Source organism: Pelophylax lessonae (genome assembly GCF_965119305.1).
Source record: "Pelophylax lessonae genome assembly, chromosome: 11".
NCBI classification, from domain to species: Eukaryota; Metazoa; Chordata; class Amphibia; order Anura; family Ranidae; genus Pelophylax; species Pelophylax lessonae.
In genome coordinates, this window is record NC_138778.1 from 57477732 (window position 1) to 57504640 (window position 26909).

Here is a 26909-nt window from a genome sequence, read left to right on the forward strand (position 1 = left end):
ATAGAATATCTGCACTAAAACTTAAAAATTACAAATGAGCAGTTGCTTAAGCAATCTGTGACACTAGATGCAAGAATTGTGATAAATAAAGGAAGCCACACTAAAAAACTCAATATTGTGAAAATACAAAACTGAATCAAAATAATGACATCAAACTTCTTAGTTGAAAAATGTGTACAAAAAAATCACACCAAATATATATAGTGACCATAAGAACCCATACACAAGGGCTGAAAAGGAAACATATATGTGAAACAAGTCCAAAGGAAAAAAATTGTCCACGATTCACTTGCTTTACCAGTGTCCCCACAATCACAATTTGTAGTGCTTCCACCACCAGGTGACACCAAGTATTAAAGCCTCCTACCAGATCCTGTAGACCATCATATAGTATGGTCAAATGCGCATGTTACATCTCCTTATGAAGGGAAACTCCAAAGCACCAACCGTGATCCAGTCAGGGTTGGTTCATTAGCAGGATGAAAAATAAAAAGAATATACGCCCATAGTGTAACCCATAAAAAACATTTATTAAAAAAATAACAAGTAAAACTTTAAAAGGGAATTACACTAAGCAAATCCTTGGGCAAAGGCTAGCCAGTCCTCCTCTGACGTCATCTCTTTGACAAAACTAGTTAGGCTTGGCTACGATGCTTCATCATCACACATGCTTGTTGTCCGGTGGGAGAGTCCGGTGCAGCCACACAGCCTGCTGCTTTTTGGGATAGTAATTGTATCTGTTTTTATTGCTATATGCAAGTTTTTTAAACCTATTTCCCAAAGATTTGCTCAGTGTGATCTCCTTTGCAAGTTTCACTTGTTATTTTTTTAATAAATGTTTTTTTTATGGGTTACACTATGGGCATACTGTATGTGCTTCTTATTTTTCATCCTGCTGAAAAACTAACCCTGACTGGATCACGTTTGGCAGTTTGGAGTTTCCCTTCATAAGGAGATGTAACACGTGCATTTGACCATACTATATGATGGTCTACAGGATCCGGTAAGAGGCTTTGAAACTTGGTGTCACCTGGTCGTGGAAACTCTATGAATTGGGATTGTGGGCAAACTGGTGGAGCAAGTGAATTGCGGACAATTTGTTTCCTTTGGACTTTTTTGTTTCACATATATTTTTCCTTTTCAGCCCTTGTGTATGGGCTCTTATAGACACTATTTAAATAATTGGGGTTTTTTCTTTGTACCCGTTTTTCACCTAAGTTTGATGTCATTATATTGATTAATGTTTGTGTTTTCACAATATTGAGTTCAGTTTTTTAGCGTTGCTTCATATATTTATCACTGTAGAGGCATCTGCCAGGATCCTCAGGTCCCAATTGCTTGGCGACTTGCAGTTCCCAGCAATCAGGTCCCAGATCCTCACACAGTCTCTCAACTCGGACCCTGAAGACACAGAGACTGTCCCTCTCTCAGCTCAGTCTCTGAAGGCAGCTCCAGCAGGCTCAAATGCAGGTCCATCCTCTCTCCCTGATGTGGGATGACAGGCACTTCAACAGGTTCCCTTAGCTCCTCGGGAGCGAACCTGCACGAATGGGCGCATTCTCATACTCATGAGAATAGATGTGTAACTGGACTTGCAGGAAGATGCACGCATGCACACGTGGATGCACGCACCCACAGATCCTAGTGCCCATTGGCCTATTTAAGCCTGAGGCCAGCTTAGGTTAATTAATGGATGGTCTTCATCTTTACCCTTGTGACTTGTGTTCCTACTTGGCTTGTGACCTGACTCGCTTCTGCTCATCCAACCTTAGTACCTCCAAGTTCAAGTTCGCAGAACCAACTTCCTGGCACCTGCTCCCTATCGCTGTCCTAACAGTCCCTGCCACCACTACCAGGGGTGCTTGAGCGGGAATCATGCTAGAGGTCACCCTTGTCATCTCAAGCTCCACTAACAGGTACAAGACAGCACCTCAGCCTTAGACTGCTGAACACTGTGCCTGTGCTTTTTTGAAAAATGCTTATACAGGAGTATAAAAGATTGTCTGCTGTTTTGTTAGCTGACTGTAAAAATGTCTGTAATGCTTTTGTAGCGCTATCTCCAAAGGAGCCGCTGGTGATGATGGGTCTTCTTCTCTGCCACAACTCTCTAACTTACTCAGTCTCCAATTACACACTTGGCTGTATACTAAAGACCATTTGAGGCCACAAACAGCTTGACCAATTGAATGTATTAAGGCAATTCAATGTAATACAGTGCAAATCAACAAACGGATGAATGCATAGACAAAAGAGCAGTAGAATAGAGCAGTAGAATAGCCAAATGAACAATTACTAACTTGCACTTAAAGCACTGGTAAATTGAACCATAACCAAATTGCTAGAATCTCCAAATAACCTCAACCAGTTCATAAGTGTCAAAAAGGGTCCGGGCATACACCCCAACAGCTGATGGATGTATGCGTTCCAAGAGTGGGGTTACCCCTATAGGGGGTAAAAGTAACTGGCACCTAGTGGTTAACACTGGCTGGCATTCAGTAAGGCCCCTCTTTAAGTAGTGCGGTTAGGGCATGTAGTTTAGCTCACAACTTCCTATGAGTCGGCTAATCTAGTGCCAATGGTTTGGTGACTTGCAGTTCCCAGCGATCAGGTCCCGAATTCTCACACAGGCCACAGTCTCTCAGCTCAAACCCTGAAGACACAGCGATTCTCTCTTACAATTCAGTCTCTGAAGGCAGCTCCAGCGGGCAAAGATGTAAGTCCATCCCCTCTCCCTGACATTGGGGAACAGCCTCAGCAATAGGTTCTCCTAGCTCCTCTTCAATGGCTCCCTTCCACCAGTTGTGGAACACAGAACCTGGCTTTAGATCTGTCTCTGTTGCTCTTTCCCCAGGACTGCCTAGATCTCAATTATTTTACCCAGGAAAAACTGTGAAGCTCTGCTCCTCTAGCCGCAAGGATTTGTGGGAACTGAAGTCCAGTAGCCATATGTCTCTATAAACATGTATGATGTATCTTCTTTAAGAACTACAATTCCAATGAGGCTCTGCAGCCCTGCCAGTTTCCTTTCTCATGCTCCAAATGTCTCAAGGTCTTCTGCTCTCTATTTGGCACAACCTCTCTGCCAGGAGGGGGGCAAAGGTATTTCACCCATATCTTCCCTGTCAGCTGCAGTGAGAGAGGGGGGAGAAGCTGGCTGCAGCACTCAGCTACACTTTTATAGCGAGATTTTTATGCTTGGAGACAGGATACAGGAGGCTTGCATTCCACATCTAACATGACTAATGCCTCGTACACATGCAACGATTATCGGCCGACCGATCGGCCGTCTTTTGTCCAGTGTTGTTGTGTTGGTTGAAATGTGCTCTAGACTGCACACGAATTTCCTCGGCCAACAAAAACCAACTTCAGAAGTGATGTCATGTGCTGGTTTACTTTCCGTGTGTTTTTTCTTCTCTGAGCATGCCCAGTCTTGCTCATCAGATTTTTGTCTGCCGAAATCTGTACTGACTGACGGAAAATCGCCGTTCTGTTGACGGCCAACAAAAATTTTATAGCCTGCACACCAGATTTTGTTCGGCCGAAAAGTCGGAGTTGGTTGTCGAAAGCATCATACTAACAAGCCAAAAATCGGCCGATCGGACGTTGGCCGAAAATTCACGGCCAACTATCGATGCGTGTGTACGAGGCATAAGATGGTTGCAAGAACATCCATAACTGACAATTCAATTAATTAGCTATTGTATAAATTGTGTTCAAAGCACCTTTCACTTGAAGAACAAATGTATGTGTGATTGATAATAATGTCCTAGCCATAAACTAGAAACTGTTATATCTCTCATTGAATCCATACACCTCCCATTGACAATAAAGTGTAGTCAAATGTTGAGGTATAATCTGACCACCCTCACAACAACAAATCTTATGTGTGCTGCAGTTTACTACCATAAACCTGTAAATTAATTCTGCCAGCATAGCAAGTTTGTGGCAAAGTAGAGTGTACTAGGAACGCAGTGTATACAGACATTGGAGTGGATTTACTAAAGGCAAATGGACTTTGTGCTTTGCAAGTGCAGTTGCTCCAGAACCAAGTAAATCAGGGAAGCTCTGCTGACTTCCATCATTCAGTTATGTGCAAGTAAGCACTTTTTTTTTTCCTTGCATGTGATTGGGTATTCTTTGCAAAGTGAAGCTTCATCTCGTTTATTAAGCTTTGGGGCAACTGCACTTGCAAAGTGCAAATTCACCACTGCTTGTCTTAAGGGTGCTATATGAATTAGGTCACATTGATATATTTGATATTTTACATATAACAGTTCATCCATAAATAATTCTCAATAAATGTATTCTGAGTGAGTCTTACTGTATAAAAATAAGGGCTCACCTTCAGGTTTATACTATCATCCTTTGATAATTCAACTGCCAGCTTTGGAACATAAAAGCCCCCATAACTTTCTCCCGCAATGTAGAATTCATTTTTACTGAACTCTGGGAACAGACGGAAAAAATCTTTCATTGCCATGTAGTTGTCCTGAGCAGCCTGAAAAAGAAGTCTTGTGTGAGATATTTACAAAGGTAGATAACAGACAATTACAGCAAAGTGCAAGCAAGCCTTTAAAAGAAAAATGATATGAAGAAACAGAAAATATTTTAGTGTAATTGGTAACAGAAAATAAAGGTTTAAAGGGTGCAACCAAAAAATTCTCTTAGATATAAATCCAACTAGTAGGGATGAAGCGATTTTGCTGAACTTGATTCTGCCATGAAAACACTTTGAAGCAGGCCTGGGACAAAATATAGACCCGGGCATTTTAGACTGAGCAGCCAATTTTCCCAGCAACTGGGTGGGGGGCCTGGGGGGGTTAGGCATTCACAGAGTCGGTCCTCCACACTGTAATGTAAAGGGGACTTTGTGATATAAAGGGGACTGCACTGTAATGATTACAGTGTCCCTTTACAGTGCAATCCCTTTTATATCACAGTGTCCCTTTACATTACAGTGCCCCTAGCAATCACAGCCCCCATCACAGTGCCCCTTGCAGTCATGTCCCCCCCTACTTTTCTCTCTAATCACGGTGCCTCTTTTTACTCACTGTTTCTGCTCACTGTGCAGATCTCCAGCTCCTCCCACCCCTGCTCCCTTATATTAAAATTTGCACAGCCCCCCCTTTACATCACAATCCACAGAGCCCCCCTTACATCACAATCCACAGAGCTCCCCTCACATTAGAGTCCATAGAGCCCCCCTTACATCAGAGCTCACAGAGCCCCCCTTACATCAGAGTCTGCACAACCCTCCTTAGAGTCCGCAGAATTTCCACCTACAATGTAAGGGTGGAGTGTTGTGGACTCTAATGTAAAGGAGAACCCAGATTTAAGGGGGGGCTCTGATGTAAAGGGGAATTCTGATGTAACGGATGTTTTGGGAACCCTGGGTAAGGGGGGCTCTGATGTAAGGAGGAATGCTGTTGACTCTGATGTAAAGAGGAACTATAAAACTCTGATGTAAGGGGGTGTCTGCTCACCAAAGTCCCCCTTGCATCAGAGTCCACAGAGCACCCCTTAACCCCTTTTCGCCGGCACTGCCAGGCCCTTAAGATGTTTCTGATGCAGAGAGGTGAGGTTTATGGTCATGTGACTGCTGTGATTGACTGTCACGGTGGTCACATGAATGGAAAGCTCCGAATCGCAAGCAGTGATCAGGAGCTTTACTTCCGGTAATTGTGCCATCTTGATTGCTTAGGTGCCTGATTCCCAGGGTATCCCCTGTAGTGAATATTCCACCTTGTGCTGACAGTTAACACGCCGCACTCACCAGATGTACTTATAGCAAGGGAAGTCATAAAGGCTTGAAGGTCCTTAGGGAGACCTGTCCCGATGATCCTTATGGTTTCCTGCTGCAGATCTTTACTCCTCCTTGATGTAATTCATGTGTTACTCTAATGGGTTCAAGAGGCAGGCAGTGTGGTGGAATTGAAAATAGAGAGGGAGCAGAATGTCCCAGAACATTAGGATCATCGGGACAGGTCCCCCTAAGGACCATCAAGCCTTTATGACTTCCCTTGCTGTACAGTAAGGAAGTCATCGCCATCTGATGAGTGCAGTGTGTTTTACTAAGGCACAAATTTTGTTTTGTCACAGCAAGCACTGCCTAGGAAAAACTTTATAAAACCCCTGTTGGGAATATTAGACAGCAGCTGCATACACCATAATCTTTGTTTAATTAGGAGCGGGTGTCATTCTGGTTATACAGTTCATATATACTATATCATACACATCACACAGCAATGGAAGTATTTATATATATATATATATATATATATTGTGACAGGAAGTCAGGTAAATCTGGGAATGTAGTCACTGAGAGGAGACACATTCCCACCTGCTTTGAAAGTTCACTGATACTATAGGGTGTTGGCTGCAGAGAGAGCCAGCAGGAAGTTGAAAACCATTCAGCTGTTCAGAATGAGGAGATCAAGGCCTCTATAATTTGTCCAGAGAAAATCTATTGAGTGCTGCCTCCTGTCGCTGTGTGAGCTGGGAAGAGGAGGACAGACATACGTGTACCTCCCGACGCCGTGTGGGCATGGGAGAAGGACTGCTGCCGCCTGTCGCCGTGTGGGCTGGGAGAGGGGGACAGTCGGATGTGTGCCTCCCGACAAGCTGGTGAGCATGGGAGAAGACCCCCTAAAGCGATGTGAAGCTAAGGAGGGTAACCACGAGTGAAGACGTCTCAAAGGTGAGAAGACAAAGTGTTCCATGTGAAGAGTGTGAAGAGTAAAGGGACCTGTTAAATGAACTGTGTTCAATATGAAGAATCTGAAGAGTAAAGGATCCTGTTATAAATGAACATGTGCTGTGTGAAAGAAAACAAAGGGACATGTTCAATGGACAATGTTTGTGCTGTGTGAAAAGCAAACAAATGGACATTTGAGTGTCGGCTGTAGGATCAGCAGTGTCGGCCCAACAGTAGGTTGGAAAGACTTCTTAGGTAGGTTCCAGCGTGAGAAGGTAGCCGCCCACAGAGGCAAGGATTTATTTTGTCTTTTATTTTATTTTGGCTGTTTTGATGCTTGCAATTGTGTTAAGTAAATTGCATGAATAAATCAGTCTTGTTTTCAACCTCTAATCGGCTATCTCTCTGTGAAAACGCACCCCCAAAGGGGTCATCCACGCCTACCACCGAGCTAATCCCTCACATATGGTGGAGGTATGCAGTGGGCATAAGCAGAGATCCCTGCAAGGAAGTGCAAATGTTTGATGAACTTTATCTGGTGCATGAGATTGCACAATCTATGTGTGCAGGAGAGAAGATCCTGACAGAAAAAAAAAAGTGTTTTAAAGAGACAGCGGTCTCAAAATTATTTGATGAACTTTGTTGTGTCTGGTGCAAGTGACTGCACAAACTGTGTGTGCAGGAAAAGAGATCTTGCAAGAGAGAGAGAAAAACTACATGTGTTAAAGAGACAGTGGTCTGAAAAATTTTTGCTGGACTGTGAAAAATTTGTTTGTGGAGTTATTGAAGATGGGGCGTTCAAAACGCCTGAAGAATGCAAAGATAGATGAAATGAGAGACCGGATTCTATGGATGGAGGGGATGTTGCCGTCTGAACCAGCCCCATCCATGCCTAAAGAGAGTCTACTAAAGAGGAAGGTTGTTGTCCCTAGCAACACTGATGAAACCGCTATGGAGACGCAGTGTGCTCAGATGAAAAGTAAACTCAAAATGGAGGAGATGTTGAAACATCTGATTATATCAAATGCAGCTCAACAGCAAGCAAATGCAGCTCAACAGCAGGCAAATGCGGATTTTCAGCAGAGCTTTGCAGCTCAACAAAAGGCTCATCAAGAGAGCATGGCAGGCTGGAAACAGAGACGCCAGCAGCCAATGGAGGCCATCGGTTTGGAGTAAACCGAGTATGTGTGCAGGGCTGAGTTGGATGCCTTGCAACGGAAAATGGAAGAAAAGGAACAAGCCTTGGAATTGCTTAAAATGGAGCATAGAAACTTGCAGGAAATGAATGAACTACTCAAGTCTCATGTGTTACAGTGGGAAGAATCCACTGCTCTTCTTTTGGTCGAGTTGCAAAAACGCAGAGAGACTATAATGGAGAAAGATACCATCCTCATGGAAAAGGAAAGTGAAATTCAGACTTTGCAGAAGCAAAGTATGGCTGATATGTTGGAGTTGCGTAATCAGCTGGAAAAAAGTCTTCAGTGTTTGGAAGTTACAAAAATAGACCTGCAGGAGTCGCAGGAACAGAATGTCGCTCTGAAAACGACATTGTCTCTCAGCGACAATGAGAAAAGTGAAAGAGAGGCTAAATTACTGAGTACTGTGTATGAGCTCACCACTTTGAGCAATGTGGTAGATGAATTACGTGCAGACTGTGAAAGTTGGAAAGGTGAAGCCCAACGTTTCCAGCAGCAGTTAAAGGAGAAAGAAGCCTGTGTGGCAGAATTACAGTCTCATTCCCAGAAACTAGCCAATGAGGTGAAGGCTCTTATGCAGGGAAAAGGAGATTGTGAACATAAGAGGGGAAAAAGTAGAGGCACAGCTTCTGGAATCGCAAGTGAAGGTGTCAGAAGGTGACCGATTGTGTGCTAAGCTGTCAGAGAAGGCAAACCGACTGCAGGTTGAGCTGGACAATGTTACAAATCAGCTTTCTCAAGCAGACAGCAAATCTAGAGAAATTGCGGAAGATTTTTCTATCTTGGAATCGCAGCTGCAAGACACGCAGGAACTCTTACAGGAGGAGAGGTGTCAAAGGCTGAGTTTTAGCACAAAGCTCAAACAAATGGAAGATGAGAAAAATGGCTTCCTGGAACAATTAAAAGAGGAGGCGGAAGCAAAGAAAAACCTATCAGAGCAAGTCGCAACATTGCAAGCTCAGATAGCGGATATGAAAAAACGCATGGAAGAAAGCGTTGGTTCATTACAGTGTGTTGAAGATGTGAAAAAGAAGTTTGATCAGATGCTTGGTGAAGAGAAGCCTGTGTCTGCAAAATATGCTGAAGAACGCGCCCGTGCAGAAACGGAGGTGCGTGATAACGAGAGCAAAGCCCTGTTCTTGGCTCGCTCTTTGGAGGAAGCTCTAGAGTGTAAGGCTGAACTAGAAAGTGTTGACAAACAGCTGCGTACAGAAATGGAAGAATTGGTCAGCTCCAAGGATGATGTTGTGAAAAGAGTTCAGGAGCTAGAAAAGTCTAAGCGAGCCTTAGAACAGCAAGTAGAAGAGATGAAGATTCCGTTGCAGGAACTGGAAGAGGAATTCCAGGCAACAGAGGATCTGTCCCAAAGAGGGGATAGTGTGCCTGATGCAGTTTTTAAAAGGATCAGTGTTTTGGGGTCTGTCCTGAGTGAGCCTCAGAAATGTGATGACATGTGGCTTGAATCACCCCTTTGGAATAAACCGTTCCTTCAAAAACTTCAAGCATTGGAAAATGTATCATTAGAACTTCAGCAAACAAAGGAGCTGAGTAAGAAATGTGATGATTTCTCAGTTCAGGCTGAAAACCTAGTGGGGAAAACTAAGGCTGTTGGTGAAAACGTGAAGCAAATGAATAAGTGCCTTTCAGGGAGTGTTTCCAAAATGGAACTGGTGAAAGACGGGTGGCAGAAGTTTGATCGTGATCTTGAGATGCATTCCATGTGGAATTCAGATAGAGAAAAAGAACTAGGTGACCTTGAGCGGTCAAATAGTTCAGCAGAAAGTGCATTGAAGAAACCTGTAAAAGAATGTGTTGCAGTTCCATGCTTCTTCACTGATGCAGAGAGGAGGTCTATAATGGATACCACCCAGATCGCTGGGTTCAACTGTGTTGTTGCCTTTGACCCATATGTTGGTGGAAGGAAAGTTGATGATGTTCTGGTTGGCTACTTCTGTGAAGAGTTTGGCAAGAAATATAAACTGAATATCAAATCAAATAGTAGGCCTTTACTGCGACTCGCTCAGGAGGGCGAAAAGTTTAAGAAGTTGATGAGTGCAAATGCTTCAGATCTGCCTATGAATATGAAATGTTTGAATGATATTGATATCTCTGGGAAAAGGAACAGGGGTCACTTTGAAGAAATGTGTGACAGCCTGTTGTCTCAATTGGAAAATCCTCTGCACAGCATCTTAGAGCAAGCAAAGCTCAAGAAGGAAGATCATTCCCTTTTACAACAAAAAGTCAATGATTGTGTACAGCTGTATGGAGAGGCAACTCAAGTCACAGAGGGATGTCAAGAGTCCCTACTTGGAACAAAGCTTAGTGAAGCAAAGGTTCTCAAAGTTTTGTGGAAAACATTTATGGATTGCAGAGAGAGGCGTCTTAAGAATGTTGAAGACATTAAGACTAGCCCAATTGAGTTGCCTATGGATCACGGTCCTCCATGGTGGATTGGACAGACGGTTATGAGGGACAAGCTGTCTGACATTTATGAGAAAGCTGTCAATGAAGATGACAGAAACGAGAAGGAGCAAAATGATGCCAAAAATGCAGTTGAAGAATGTGTATATGAGATTAGAGACAAACTGTGTGGCATTTATGAGAAATCTGTCAATGAAGATGACAAAACAGTTTCATCCGGAAGCTTGAGGATAATAGGAGGCTTATCAGTGAGTCAGCAGTGCCTGACACATGCGTGCCTGGAAATATGTGTCCCAACCCTAGGGTTGAAACAAGAGGGGGGGGTATGTGACAGGAAGTCAGGTAAATCTGGGAATGTAGTCACTGAGAGGAGACACATTCCCACCTGCTTTGAAAGTTCACTGATACTATAGGGTGTTGGCTGCAGAGAGAGCCAGCAGGAAGTTGAAAACCATTCAGCTGTTCAGAATGAGGAGATCAAGGCCTCTATAATTTGTCCAGAGAAAATCTATTGAGTGCTGCCTCCTGTCGCTGTGTGAGCTGGGAAGAGGAGGACAGACATACGTGTACCTCCCGACGCCGTGTGGGCATGGGAGAAGGACTGCTGCCGCCTGTCGCCGTGTGGGCTGGGAGAGGGGGACAGTCGGATGTGTGCCTCCCGACAAGCTGGTGAGCATGGGAGAAGACCCCCTAAAGCAATGTGAAGCTAAGGAGGGTAACCACGAGTGAAGACGTCTCAAAGGTGAGAAGACAAAGTGTTCCATGTGAAGAGTGTGAAGAGTAAAGGGACCTGTTAAATGAACTGTGTTCAATATGAAGAATCTGAAGAGTAAAGGATCCTGTTATAAATGAACATGTGCTGTGTGAAAGAAAACAAAGGGACATGTTCAATGGACAATGTTTGTGCTGTGTGAAAAGCAAACAAATGGACATTTGAGTGTCGGCTGTAGGATCAGCAGTGTCGGCCCAACAGTAGGTTGGAAAGACTTCTTAGGTAGGTTCCAGCGTGAGAAGGTAGCCGCCCACAGAGGCAAGGATTTATTTTGTCTTTTATTTTATTTTGGCTGTTTTGATGCTTGCAATTGTGTTAAGTAAATTGCATGAATAAATCAGTCTTGTTTTCAACCTCTAATCGGCTATCTCTCTGTGAAAACGCACCCCCAAAGGGGTCATCCACGCCTACCACCGAGCTAATCCCTCACAATATACACTGGAAGGAAGGAGAGAGGGTGAGCTTACTCACCCCAGGATGTAGGCTCAGTCACAGGCTGTCAGCAGCTCTCCTGGGTTCAAACTTCCCGCCCACATATCCCTGGGGAGTGTGGGCGGGGCAGATACAGGAGGAGAGTGGCAGTAGGAAGATGGAGGAGCAGATGAGCTCTCTCTCCTCTCCCGTTTGTCAGCACTTGCTCTGAGGCTAAGCTGTGTTTGGGAGAGGCACTCAGCTCAGCCCTGGAGACACAGGCATGGCCGCATAGTGGGAGGTGAGCAGCGGCCACGGTCTGTGTTAGCCCTTTCTGTACTGTGGTCGTTGCTTACCTTCCGCTGTGCGGTCTGGTCAACAACAGGCCACGGACTAGGCAGCCCCTGGCCAACTGGGCAAATGCCCAATCTGCCCTATGGTCAGTCCAGGCCTGCTTGTAATTTGGTTGACTAACATGATGATCAATGGCTTTGTTGATCAATTCTATCGAAAATTGACTATACAGTACATTTGTACATTAAATGAATTACCTTATTGTGATTTAATTACATTAACTGAATTTAAGTTAGGTTAGGTTAAGTTAAAATGTTTGTAAAGCGTTATGGTTTTTTACCTTGCATTTCCCAATGTATTCTATGATAAGGGACCCAGGGGCAGGGCGGTTCCGCCATGTCTGTGTCAATGGACACAGACAAGGCGGCTCAGGAGCAGACCTGCAAGATTGCCTTAACAGGAAGCTGTTTCCTATCCAAACCATTGCACAGAGCAGGTAACTATGACATGTTTATTATTTTAAAGGGAAAAAAAAAAGCAAATCTTTCATGTCACTTTAATTAAGGTACCTACATTAAGGCAGGTTTCACTGAGTGGTTAAATTAGAGTATTGCTTTGTTTGAGGCCTTGGCAAAAGACATCTCTTACGTTAAACTGGCCATACTCAGATCAAAATTCGACTGGCTCATCAGGGAGCCAAATTTTTGATCCATGTATGGACACCTTTGTTGTACACAAGTCGATCTGTTGATTAACTTGTGTACATCCATCCTGTTGGGTTTTTCCCAAACAATTAGTGCCACCTGCTATAGCCAGCAACACTAATCGTGGTATGTCTGTGTGAATAATTGAGTCGCTTAGCCTTGTTTCCATGTCCTATACGCGAAAACTGGGGTGCAGAAAAATGGCAGTAGGTGCTCTGGACTGATGATTCAAAATTTGAAATATTTGGCTGTAGCAAAAGGCAGTGTGGTTGCAAAGGGCTGGAGAGCAGTACAATAATGAGTGTCTGCAGGCAACAGTGAAGCATGGTGGAGGTTCCTTGCAAGTTTGGGGCTGCATTTCTGCAAATGGAGTTGAAGGTTTGGTCAGGATCAATGGTAAAGAAATACATGCAGATACTTATCCATCATGCCATACCATCAGGGAGGCATGTAATGGGCCCCAAATATATTCAAAGCAGGACAAAAAAAACCCAAAATACAGCCAAATTTCATTAGGAAACTTTTTTCAGTGTAAAGAAGAACAAGGAGACTATGAAGTGATAGTTTGACTCCCACAGAGCCCTGATCTCAACATTATCGAGTTTGTCTGGGATTACACGAAAAGACAAAAAAGTATTGAGGCAGCCTGCATCCACAGAAGATCTGTGGTTCTTTCCAAGATGTTTGGAGTAACCTACCTACTGAGTTCTTTCAAAAACAGTGTGCAAGTATACCTAGAAGAACTGATAATGTTTTGAAGGCAAAGAGTAGTCACGCCAACTATTGATTTGATTTGGATTTCTCTTCTGTTCATTTACTTTCTATTTTGATACAATTGATAAAAAATAAACTATTAAATGTTCTATATCTGAAAGCATTCTTAATTTACAGCAATTTTTCACAACTGCCTAAAACCCTTGCACAGTACTGTATGTTTTATTGTACTGTTCCTCAAAATCGAATTTTAAATTAAAGTAACTGCAGACTATTTTTGATGGTCACTGATGCTGTCCCTGAAAATTGTGCTGTTTTGTAACACTGGGTACAGCTTTATGCTATTTCTCAAACTGGTATTTTAGAGAATTTGTGCATTTGCTATGTCATCCTCAAAGTTGAATGGAAACACTTCCTGTGCTATTTCAGTGACAATTGTTTGTCTATTAGCCCTCCAAGGGGCCAAAAAGGTCAATTAAAAATGGCCCCATATTAACTTCAATGCAATTTTATTTCAAAGTTGTAGAATATTTCAATTATAAAGTTGAAAAATCGGAGATGTTCATATTTTGGCACATCTACTCATCCTAGCTTTAAGTCTTAGCTTAGGTTATGTAAAATTAGAACTACTGGAGCTCAATAAAATTAAACAGGTTTATTGTTTTTAAGTGCAGTAAGGTTGATTGCTGAAGCTTTCTTTGTTCCAGTTTGTATGTTATTCTTTTCTTTAAAAACACTTAAGCAAATTAAATAGGGAAGGAGTGAAATTGACTTTTTTTGGTGAAGTGCAGTGGCGTCACAAGGGGGGGTGCGGAGAGGGCGGACCGCACCAGGGTGTCCACCGGGGGGAGGGTGACACCACTCTGCCTGCCTCTGCCCAAGCTCCCAATCCGCTTCGCTCCACGGCAGGGTTGCAGGCTGCAGTGGTAAGCGGAGAGTGTCGGTACACTCTCTCTTACACTGATCAGAGCCAGCATGACAGCCGATCTCCTCGCCTGCCCTTCTCTCTCCTCTCACACTGACAGGACAGGACGGGAGAAAGAGAGAGTGAGCTAGATCTACTCTTCCTCCTCCCCCCCCTCACCCCTGTCCTCCTGTGTGTGCCTGAAGTCCGGTCTCCAATCAGATTGGAGTTTGGGTGGGGAAGAACAGCTGCCGGGAACAGCATGGAGAATGAATGTGGAGGATATGCAGGCTGCATAAGCCTCCTTCCTTCCTGGCTCTAAATCAGCACAGTTATGTATGTGGTCTTGTTAAACACCCACATGTATATATGATGTATTTTTTTTTGGGGGGGGGGGGGATCCTGCCTATTTTGCTTTTGGGGATAAATGTCCAACAAATTAATTTTTTTTCCAATTTTGTGTAGATGCATTTGTTCCTTTTTGTTTTTTTTGTTCAGTAATGTAAAGGGACCTCAGATTTAAAGCGGTAGTATACCGCTTTTTGTGACTTTTAACTACAGGTAAGCCTATAATAAGGTCCAGGGGGACCTTCAGAGTTCCTCGCTGGGAAGTGCCCGAAATGCATGCGCGGAAGTGACGTCATCGTGGCTCCGGCCACTCACAGCGCCGGAGCCGCCGAACCCGGAAGAGATGCCGAGGGATCATGTCAGCTCCCACAGCGGTGTCCGGGGGTCCGTGTCAGGGCTTCGTTCTAAGGTAAGTATTTCATAATGAGCTAGTATGCGATGCAGAGACCCCCCTTACATCAGAGATCCCCTTTACACCAGAGTCCACAGCATTCCCCCTTACATCAGAGCACCCCTATAAATCGGGTTTCCTAGAGCACCCTCTTCCATCAGAGACTCTTCCATCTGCAGACTCTGATGTAAGGGGGGCTCTGCGGACTGTGATATAAGGAGGGCTCTGCAGACTCTGATATATGGGGGGCTCCCTGGACTCCCATGTAGGGTACTCTGGGAACCCATATTAAACGGGAATCCTAAGAACTATGAAGCATGTGGGGGCTCTCTTTTGGTGGTATTAAATCACCAATGGGTTTATTTATTTTTTGCGATATAAGTAAAAAAAATAGAAAAAGTTTTGAAAAAAAACATTTTGTTTGTGTTTCTAGTATAACATTTTGCAAATAAGTAATTTTTTAAATAAATTTGAGCCAAAATGTATACTGCTACATATCTTTGGTAACAATAACCCAATTTTTTATTCTGCCTGACAGTTATAGAGTGTACCAGCTATTGTGCCAATCATTGATCACACCTAATCACACCTGATGTACCGACGGCCTATCTCATTTCTTGAGGCCCTGAAATGTCAGGACAGTACAAATACCCCCCAAATTACCCACTTTTGAAAAGTAGACAGTCTAAGGTATTTATTAAGAGGCATGGTGAGTTTTTTGAAGTTGTAATTTTTTCCCACAATTTCCTGGGAAAATGAAGGAATTTTTTTTTTTTTTTTTTACACAAAATTGTCATAATAACAAGTTATTTCTCACACACAGTATATGCATACATGCAATTACACCCCCAAAATACATTCTGCTACTCCTCCTGAGTATGGTGATACCACATGTGTGAGACTTTTACACAGCCTGGCCACATACAGAGGCCCAACATGCAAGGAGCACCGTCAGGTGTTCTACGAGCATAAATTACACATATAATTTCCTTATGACCTATCACACTTCTGCAGGCCCTGGAGCACCAGGACAATGGAATTACCCACAAAATGACCCAATTTTGGAAAGCAAACACCCCAACGCATATTCTTTGAGGCATAATGAGTCTTTTGAACATGTCATTTTTTTCTACAAGTTTTAGGAAAATGTGGAAAGAAAATGAAAACATTTTTTTTTTTTACAGAAAGTTGTCAGTTTATAGGATGTTTCTAACACATAGCATGTACATAGCAAAAATTGCACCCCAAAATACGATCTGCTACTCCTCCTGAGTATGGCAATACCACATGTGTGAGACTTTTACACAGCGTAGCCACACACGAAGGCCCAACATGCAAGAAGCACCGTCAGGTGTTCTAGGAGCATAAATTACACCTATAGTTTCCTAACGACCTATCACACTTTTGAAGGCCCTGGAGCACCAGGACAATGGAATTACCCACAAAATTACCCCATTTTGGAAAGCAACAACCCCAATGTATTATCTATGAGGCATAATGAGTATTTTGAACATGTCATTTTTTCCACAAGTTTTTGGAAAATGTGGAAATAAAATTAAAATTTTTTTACACACAAAGTTGTCAATTTATAAAATATTTCTAACACATAGCATGTACATAGCAAACATTACACCCCAAACAACATTCTGCTACTCGTCCTGAGTATGGCGATACCACATGTGTGAGACTTTTTGCACAGCCTAGCCACATACAGAGGCCCAACATCCAAGTAGCACCTTCAGGCGTTCTAGGAGCACGAATTTCACATCTTTTGAAGACCCTGGAGCACCAGGACAATGGAAACACCCAGAAAATGACCCCATTTTGGAAAGCAAACACCCCAACACATAATCTAGGAGGCATGGGCTGAAGACAGGTACTCGGGTACTCTGGGCTGGAGTCAGGTACTCAGGTACACTGGGCTGGAGACAGGTACTTGGGTACTCTGATGGTCTGCAGATAGATACTCGGGTACTCTTATGGTCTGCAGATAGGTACTCGGGTACTCTGATGGGCCGCAGAGAGGAACTTGGGTACTCTGATGGGCTGCAGACAGGTACTTGGGTACTTTGATGGGCTGGAGACAGGTACTTGGGTACTTTGATGGGCTGGAGACAGGTACTCGGGTACTCTAATGGGCTGGAGACAGGTACTCGGGTACTCTAATGGGCTGCAGATAGGTACTCAGGTACCCTGATGGGCTGGAAACAGGTACTCGGGTACTCTGATGGGCTGGCGACAGGTACTTGGGTACTCTGATGACATGTACTCAGGCACTCTGATGGGCTGCAGAGAGGTACTTGGGTACTCTGATGGGCTAGAGACAGGTACTCGGGTAATCTGATGGGCTGCAGATAGGTACTCGGGGACTTTGGACTGGAGACAGGTACTCGGGTACTCTGGGCTGGAGACAGATACTCTGGTACTCTGATTGGCTACAGAGAGGTACTCGGCTACTCTGATGGGCTGGTGACAGGTACTCAGGTACTCCAATGACAGGTACTCGGGGATTTCGATGACAGGCACTCTGATGACAGGTACTTGGGTACTCAGATGACAGGTACTTGGGTACTTGTCATCAGAGTACCTGTGTACCTGTCATCAGAGCCCCTGTCATCAGAGTATCCGAGTACCTGTCGCCAGCCCATCAGAGTACCCGAGCACCTGTCATCAGAGTACCTGATGGGCTGGTGGCAGGTACTTTGATGGGTTGGTGACAGGTACTTTGATGGGCTATGGAAAGGTCCTCTTTATTGGGGGGGAGGGGCATTCAGTGTGTTTGCTGTGCACTCTAATCGGTAACTAGCTGTTACCGCAATCTCCTCCTCACACAGGATCAGTGACCCATAGCAGGTCAGGGCGAATATCGTCTTACAAAAAATCAGAAAGGTCCAGCATACAGGCGGCAACTCCAAAGTAGATACAAGAAGGCAAATTCTATAGACCAGGAAAAAGATGAGTAAAGGAAATGAAGAAGTACCCAATCTTCATTGTTGAAGCCTTAAAAATCTAAGGCACATGTCTTGGGAGAACAGCGGAAGTCCTTTTAAGGGTGCACTCATGCAGGGGGTGCTTGTGTGAAGCTTTGCGCATACAACTGGATAGAAAATATTCAGGATCAGTGGACAATATCAGCTATATTGGTGTGACATTATTGGAAGTTTAAGGGATGTTCACCTTCTGATCGCTTCCAGCCAGGCTACCAGATTTGATGGAAAAATAAGAAATTCTGGTCCAGTTTGTAGCTGGATTAAATAGAAAATGAGCAATCGTCAAGATTTCAAGTGCCCAGAGGAGATAAGGATTCGGTTCACCTCTGTTCCTAGCAAAATAAAATAAACAATCCAAATCAGGTAATCTGTGCCCAGTGTTAAACTCGAAAAAACTCAACAAGCACAGAAAGTTGGAGTCATGCAAGATAGAGAACCTCCAATCAATTCTGTTATTGATAAATCTGGGGGATTGGTTGCTCTGTAGGTTTATCAGACACCTACTTGTCCCAATCCATCCTCAATTCCTCTACCAGTTTCAATGCCTCCCCCTCGGTTTGTACACCTTCCCCGGGGCATTCACAAACATCTTACTGCCTGCAATAGTGACATGAAAAATTCAGTATAACTTCCACAAGTGAAGATCCATACTCTGATAGAGAAAGTCAAAGGTGCTTTGGGAGCGAAGTCTCTTTCCGCAGAACGGTGTTGGTTCTTCATAACTGACCAATTGTTTTCAAATGGAACATTATCATATCAGACCCCAGCCAGAGAGGTTGGGGGATGCATTTCAAAGAGTAGGCTGCTCAAGGTCATGGGATGTGCAGCTTATGGGGCAAAGAATTTAATGCTCGAACTGAGAGTAGTGTTCAAAGCCCTTCTGTCATTCAATCCTTTTATAGGAGGAGCAAGAGATGTACTGTGCCTATACAGCAGTGAAAGGGTAGAATTCTTAGACTGTCAGTGGAAGTTCCTGTATCAATAATTGCATTTATACCATTTTGGCTTAGGAGGCTCTAGTTTCTCTCTCCTACAGTTGAGCATTGAATCACCACTGCCTCTGCCAGTGATGACAGATCTGCTCTCTCATGGTAAGTTTTTCCATCCAGCTTCAAGAGGCTACCTTTGATAGCATGGAAATTGAGAGGCAGAGGCTACCAAATCAAGGGTGCTTAGTGCAGGTAGTGGGTACCTTGTGTCAAGCCAGATAGGTCTCTATGGATAAGACTTACTAGAGAATAATAATAGTAGAGTAAATTATGCAGATCTCACGCAGCATTCGAATTGTGGCTATTAATGCTTTTTTAATTAGATATATTCATTTATTTTCAATTTATCTGTGACACATACTGGATTGTACTCCATTATACTATCCCCATTGGGCAGCGCCAATTCCCTACCCTTCCATGCACCCAATATCTAGATATAGCATTTGCTATATTTTAGGGAGGCTGCAGCCCCGTCATCCCGTTGCATCTCCATAGCGCAGGATTTTCTTTCTATATATTTGTACTCAAGGAGCCTCACCTAATGTTCTACCCAGATAGAATAGTCTTTAAACCCCAGACTGCTTTTATTCATGGGGTGTCTTTCTCCTTCCACTTTAACTAGGAAGTTTATTTACCATCTTTCATGGTTAAGTGAGAGAACCACATCCCCTGGATGTTGATCTTGTTGGCAGAGTATTGAAATGATGCACTGGAAGCTTCTTGAAAGCAGAGAATACAGCTTTACTTTCATGGAGGAAAACAGAACATATCTTTTCATAGAATCAGGAAAAAGTAGCATCTAAGTACATACAGTGAGAGAGATAATGCTTCCTCATATCATAGATATATGTATCTTACACTATAACACTACAGTGCCATCTGTTGCATAGACAGGTATAATGCATACAGTATATAGTATATTGCAAAGCAACTTTTGCTGTTGCTCTTTCAACAGATCTAACTCCGATGACCTGCTTGGCAGCTGCCTTTTCATTCAGGAAAGTTTAAATATGTGCTTGGTTTCCGGCATAGCTTAAGGCAGTCAGCATTAATACGTACAGTCACCTCCTAGATTGTTAAGATAATTAAAAGAGCCTACTCTTCTCAAGACCGTCCTGTTCCAGAGGACTTAAGAGCACATTCAACTATAGCAGTGCCCGCTCTGTGGACAGAGCAGTGCAGAGTGTCTCCTGAGGCTATTTGCAAGTCCGCAATATGGTCCGCTCCGGACACCCTGAATACACTTTATTAGGTAATCCCAGCTCACGACAGAAAACTTTGGAAAATGTATTGTGCATACTTACGTTACTGACCATTACAAACTTTTTCTTGCACCCTCCCGTATGGCGAGTTAGTTCCCATTGTATGCTGCCATGATGCGCCATGAAAATGGAATATTGTATACTCAATTTCCTTCCTGGTGCATCCTTATGGCAGCATACAGATTCCCACCCAAATGGTGAGAGTTACAGAGAAGGCTGTGAGCCAGGTCTGTCTTTGATTTATAGTTAACCAGTCCTATTAGGTTGTGGGGGCGGAGCCACGACCCTCATTGTACGCTGCCATAAGGAAAATTACAGAAAGGTTATTATACAATTTTCAGTTTTTTACAAAAATAAATACAATTTGCTTAGGTTATTAGGTTGTTTTCTGGGGGAGACACTAAAGGACTGAAAGGTACCTATAAACTGTATGCTACACAATGATAAATAAAACATTTTCACCTGTGTGTCATTTATTTGATAGCTTTTGTCATCAGAGTAGGAATATCCGACACCAGCTGGGGTTTCCAGGTACAGCATATTTGCAATCTAAAAGATAAAGAGAATAAAAGCAAAGGTGTGACAGGAAGCTCACAATGAATCTTATATATACTGTCAGCTATTAAGCTGTTGTGCTGTTGATTTTTGGGATCCTTTTGGTATCCACAAGATCAGAGGCGTAACTAGAACCTTCAGGGCCCCAGTCAAAAAACCATGGGAGGCCCCCCTGAACCCCAACCGGCCTTTCCCTCCAAGCCTGGTTGTGAAATGCCAGGGACCAGTCGCAAGTGTGACCTTTGCTACCCTGGTAGTTCCGCCACTGGTGTCAGACTTTTTTTATTTTTATTTTATTTTCAATTATTTGTTACCTTTTTTTTTTTACAAATTTTTTATTTTTATTACAATTTTTTAGGAGCCCCATTGGGGGACTTTGGTGATGTATCAGGGGTCTAAGCAGACCTCTGACATTTCGCCTTTGAGACAGAGCCCTCAATCTCCATTATTTACAACTTGGGATAGTTTCCATGTACATTCTCCAATCTGTGTACTCAAAATTGACACTTGAATTACAATTTTATCATTCAACATGGTCATTTTGGGTTATCAGTTAATGTAAAACAGAGTATTTATGATGACATACATTACCAAAGCAGTTTGGAATACTGATTGGCGGAACAGAAGAAAACAAGAAATATATGTGGTTGGTAGATGTGTTTATCCTTCGACTGCCATAATATATACTACTGTATATGCCCTTGGCAATCATAATATTATGCTATATGAGTATATAAGGGGTCCCATTCAATGTGATACAATGTTAATTTCTCCCATATTGTGCTTATGTTTGGATTGATCAGTCAATTGAGAAGAGCAAACGACTACTATGAGTGATGTAAGCTGATGGGATTGGGTTGTATAGGCAGATGTAACAGATTTGGCTTTCATTGGTGATGGTGAAACATAACAGTTCTAGAAGTTTAGAACCCATGCCCAACTACCAGATGAATGCAAACTTTGCAATCATTTTATGTAATACCTATAAGACTGCTTCATTCTACCTGGTCAGCCACAAACAGTACCTTACAGAAGACATGATACTGCATTGAAGAAAGAAATATTACCTTATTCCAGGAATAAGGATTGCTCTTCAGTGTGTTGCCGCCTTCTTGTACCTAGTATCAGGAGGCAATTAAAATGAAAATATGTCAGAAGGTAATCAACCAAAAATTTGATTTTCAAGATTCTACTTGTTCTGTGTTTAAAAACACTGATTCTCGAACCCCAATAACTGTACAAATTTTCAGGCTCTCTCCACAATGTAAAAAGTAAAATTGTTTGTGTGTTCTTCTAAACTACTGATAGTTAAGGAAAACCTGTGCATTGTCATAGCTGGTCCCTGCAGCATTTTACTGTATGCCAAATTGGGCTAAGCCAAGAGTGAAGTAGGATATTATGCAATCACAAAATGAATTTATTAAATCTTACACAGAGCGAAAGACTCTCTAACTTTTCCCAGTGTGCCAGCTTTGGATGCCTAAGTGGCCATTTGCCAAGTACCCATGTGGTATTAAGGGGAAGAAGTGACATGCTTCTCCATATCCAATATTATGTAAGAAAATATGAAATCAGCGCTAAAAAAACACAGGAAAAAAATAATTATTTTTTTCCTGTGTTTTTTTAGCGCTGATTTTATATTTTCTTAGATTCTATTACTGTATGTGGTGACACTGCAAAAAATTGGCTGCTATTAAAGAGGAAGTAAACCCTCCTCTGACACTTGTACCTATAGGTAAGCCTATGATAAGGCTTACCTATAGGTACTGTAAATATCTCCTAAACATGTACCGTTTAGGAGATATTTACCTTACATGCAGCCAGTGACGTCACTGGCGCATGCGCTCTGAAGGAACGGCCACTCGTGCCGGTCCTTCAGAGTCCCGTGCCGTGACTGTCAGCTCTTGCGCGTGTGTGCGGGAGTGACGTCACCGCGGCTCCGGCCAATCAGATGGCCGGATGCTGCGATCCCGGAAGACGGGCGACTGGACATGTCGCCCGTCATAGAGGTGAGTGAGCGGCACGGCGGGGGCTCGTTCTAAGGTAAGTATTGCATAATGAGCTAGTATGCGATGCATACTAGCTCATTATGTCTTTCTCTTGCAGGGTGGAAAGAAAAAAAAACGAGTTTACAACCTCTTTAAACGTTGTAACACAGTCACTTTATCTTTATTCACTCTCTCATTGGTTAGCGCATTGGTTAATTTTCTCCATATCCAATATTACTGCTTATTTTCTGATGGTAAACAGATTTACTTAGGGCCATGGGAAGGTGAGAATATAAAGCAGAGAGGCCAGTGATAACATCCAGCTATTTTCCACTGAATGAGCAATGCAAAGGTTAACTTTAAGGCCCCATTCACGCCTCAGCGTTTTGTAGTAGCTTAAAGCTTGAAGCTCCAAAACGCTGGAGGAGAAAAAATAAATTATTCTCTATGGAGATACTTCACATAAAATAGTAATAATATATGAATAAATAAATGTAAACTAAATACACAAATAACTAAAAATCTTCATAAATAAATAAGTCAAATTAATAATATGTAATAATACATAAATAAATAATAAATAACACCTAACCTTAGAAAATATTACATTTATTATTAATAATAATAATAATAATATTATTAATAAATACAGTCAGGTCCATGAATATTGGGACATCAACACAATTCTAATTTTTTTGGCTCTATACACCACCACAATGGATTTGAAATGAAACAAACAAGATGTGCTTTAACTGCAGACTTTCAGCTTTCATGTGAGGGTATTTACATTCAAATCAGGTGAAAGGTGTAGGAATTACAACAGTTTGTATATGTGCCTCCCACTTTTTAAGGGACCAAAAGTAATGGGACAATTGGCTGCTCAGCTGTTCCATGGCCAGGTGTGTGTTATTCCCTCATTATCCCATTTACAAGGAGCAGATAAAAGGTCCAGAGTTAATTTCAAGTGTGCTATTTGTATTTGGAATCTGCTGCTGTCAACTCTCAATATGAGATCCAAAGAGCTGTCACTATCAGTGAAGCAAGCCACCATTAGGCTGAAAAAAACAAAACAAACCCATCAGAGAGATAGCAAAAACATTAGGTGTGGCCAAATCAACTGTTTGGAACATCCTTAAAAAGAAAGAACTCACCAGTGAGCTTAGCAACACCAAAAGACCCGGACGACGGAAAACAACTGTGGTGGATGACCAAAGAATTCTTTCCCTGGTGAAGAAAACACCCTTCACAACAGTTGGCCAGATCAAGAAGACTCTCCAGGAGGTAGGTGTATGTGTGTCAAAGTCAACAATCAAGACATCACCAGAGTGAATACAGAGGGTTCACCACAAGATGTAAACCATTGATGAGCCTCAAAAACAGGAAGGCCAGATTAGAGTTTGCCAAACAACATCTAAAAAAGCCTTCACAGTTCTGGAACAACATCCTATGGACAGATGAGACCAAGATCAACTTGTACCAGAGTGATGGGAAGAGAAGAGTGTGGAGAAGGAAAGGAACTGCTCATGATCCAAAGCATACCACCTAATCAGTGAAGCATGGTGGTGGTAGTGTCATGGTGTGGGCATGTATGGCTGCCAATGGAACTGGTTCTCTTGTATTTATTGATGATGTGACTGCTGACAAAAGCAGCAGGATGAATTCTGAAGTGTTTCAGGCAATATCTTCTGCTCATATTCAGCCAAATGCTTCAGAACTCATTGGACGGCGCTTTACAGTGCAGATGGACAATGACCCGAAGCATACTGCGAATTAAACCAAAGAGTTTTTTAAGGGAAAGAAGTGGAATGTTATGCAATAGCCAAGTCAATCACCTGACCTGAATCCGATTGAGCATGCATTTCACTTGCTGAAGACAAAACTGAAGGGAAAATGCCCCAAGAACAAGCAGGAACTGAAGACAATTGCAGTAGAGGCCTGGCAGAGCATCACCAGGGATGAAACCCAGCATCTGGTGATGTCTATGTGTTCCAGACTTCAGGCTGTAATTGACTGCAAAGGATTTGCAACCAAGTATTAAAAAGTGAAAGTTTGATTTATGATTGTTAATCTGTCCCATTACTTTTGGTCCCTTAAAAAGTGGGAGGCACATATACAAACTTTGTAATTCCTACACCATTCACCTGATTTGGATGTAAATACCCTCAAATTAAAGCTGAAAGTCTGCAGTTAAAGCCCAGCTTGTTTGTTTCATTTCAAATCCATTGTGGTGGTGTATAGAGCAAAAAAGATTAGAATTGTGTCGATGTCCCAATATTTATGGACCTGACTGTAAATACCCAAACCGGAACAAAAAAATAATAAATTATTTATTTATTAGTTTTGTGTTAGGATTAGGCTGTTTAGTTATTTACTATCATTTTATGTTCAGGGCTAGAGGTTATGGTTAGGAGTTAATTATTTATTTAGTATTACTTCATTTATTGAATGTATTTATTATTTATTTATGATTATTTTTATTTATTTGTGTGCTTATTTTACATTTATTAATTTATTATTATTATTATCATTATTATTATAATTATTATTATTAGTAGTAGTACTAGTAACACCCCCGATGTAGCACAAAGACCAGCTCAGGCTAATATCCAGCATGGACTCACACGTAGGCGCCTCCTGACCTCCTTGTTGTCTTACCGAGTATGACCCTGGCTCACCTCAACTATGTCCCTGATTGTGGAAGTCACCTGCTATCAAGTTACTGGCACCCGTGCTTCTTTGAACCTTGTACTTTTGTCACCACATTCAGGGGTGCTCAAACCAGAGCCGCAAGGGAAGCCCTCTAGTCAACTCAGCCTCCAGCCAAGGTATGTGAAACCCTAACCCCTGATTCTTACCCTAACCCCAACTCCTAATCCTAATCCTAACCTTAACTCTAACCCCTTTCCCTAACGAAAAAAATAATAATACATGAATAATATTAATTTAAAATAAATAAATAAATAAAAGCTAATGGAAAAGCTAAAAAAGCTGAAATGCCTAGCAACAAATGATGCAACAGATAATAGTCTTTTCTATTGGCTAAAAAAACCCGGCCAAAGCTCAAAAATGCGCAAGTCGCACATAAAAAGCGCCAAAGTTGCTTATAAAAATGCGCAGAAAAACGCTCAAAGCCGCTACGCTCAGGTGTGAATGCAACCTAGGCGTCTGTGTCGATTTTGAGTTTATTGTGATGGCATCAGTTTGACATTATTTTGAGATGCCTCTGAGATCATTCAGAATGTACTAATGGGTGGACTTGACCTGCATCAAGTGCATTTTGTATTCCCATAGATTTTACCAGAATTGTAAAACCCATCTGATGTCTGCATCAACGTGGGTCCTAAAGGAAACTAAATGTGCAAGAGATATGAAGGCAACCATTATTGACCTCCCTACCTAAAATGATAGTTGGGTAGCTCTCAGGCTTCAATTCTTCAAGAATGGAGATCAGAAATGTTTACCTTTCTCTGAATTTCATTCACTGGATACGTTTCCCATATTTGTGATGCCTAAGTACTAAAACCAGGAACAGTTTCCGTAGGCAACTAACATTGTGAGAAGGATGTCACTAATAATAGCCCCTGAATTTATATGGCAGGTGTTTTTAATATCAAAATAATATTAACCTTTACTAAGAGAAATATAGAGGGTTCCATTACTGAGTTCTTCTGAAAATGCTATCTGCCTAGCTGTCATGCTGAACCAGTGGCGTCTAAACATTCTAAGTTATTCAGATTGGTAAAGTATGCATACAAGGAGTTCCGACTTCATTGATTTCATTACTTGTTGAGCTCAGAGATAACCAGAATCTAGCATTTTATAAAAGGTAGGTCAGTCACAAGGAACAACAGACACACCAGGAAAGGGCCATGTCCTGTCAGGAAACCATCGAGAGAGCTGCAACCAGGACCTCCATTCAGCCACAGGACCACTGGACTAGAGCTGGGATCTTGCTGGGACTCCACAAACCTGCACAAGGTTTAAAACATACAGTTCTGAGTGAGAGTTGAGCTTAGGTAAATGAATGGTTCATATAGTAGATGTCCAATATGGAGAAACTTACCAATAATGTAAATATTTGCCACCTGGTAAATTCAGGTACCCAGAATATTGTTGGAAAGATGGCTGCTCCTCCAGGCCAGGCAAGAAAGAGATCCGATCTTTCAGGGGAGCAGCTTCTATAGAAAGTGCTGCCAAAAGCATAGTGCAGAGTAGGAAGACCATCTGAAAGATCCAGAAATAAAATTACAGATTTTAACTTCTCAGTTCCTGCTCA

The 26909-nt window shown here is 42.4% G+C and overlaps 1 protein-coding gene across 1 annotated transcript in view; it reads right to left on the reverse strand.

The window, feature by feature from the left end:
- The window catches only part of LOC309566772 (lysosomal protective protein-like), a 90751-nt gene that overhangs the window by 47518 nt on the left and 16324 nt on the right, over positions 1 to 26909 (reverse strand). Inside the window, exons 2-6 of the mRNA XM_082272067.1 lie at positions 26697 to 26857; positions 26491 to 26602; positions 21713 to 21763; positions 20553 to 20639; positions 4343 to 4498 (exon numbers count right to left, since the gene is read on the reverse strand). Of these exons, the coding sequence (XP_082128193.1) occupies positions 4343 to 4498; positions 20553 to 20639; positions 21713 to 21763; positions 26491 to 26602; positions 26697 to 26857 (567 nt within the window). The remainder of the gene's footprint in view (positions 1 to 4342; positions 4499 to 20552; positions 20640 to 21712; positions 21764 to 26490; positions 26603 to 26696; positions 26858 to 26909) is intronic.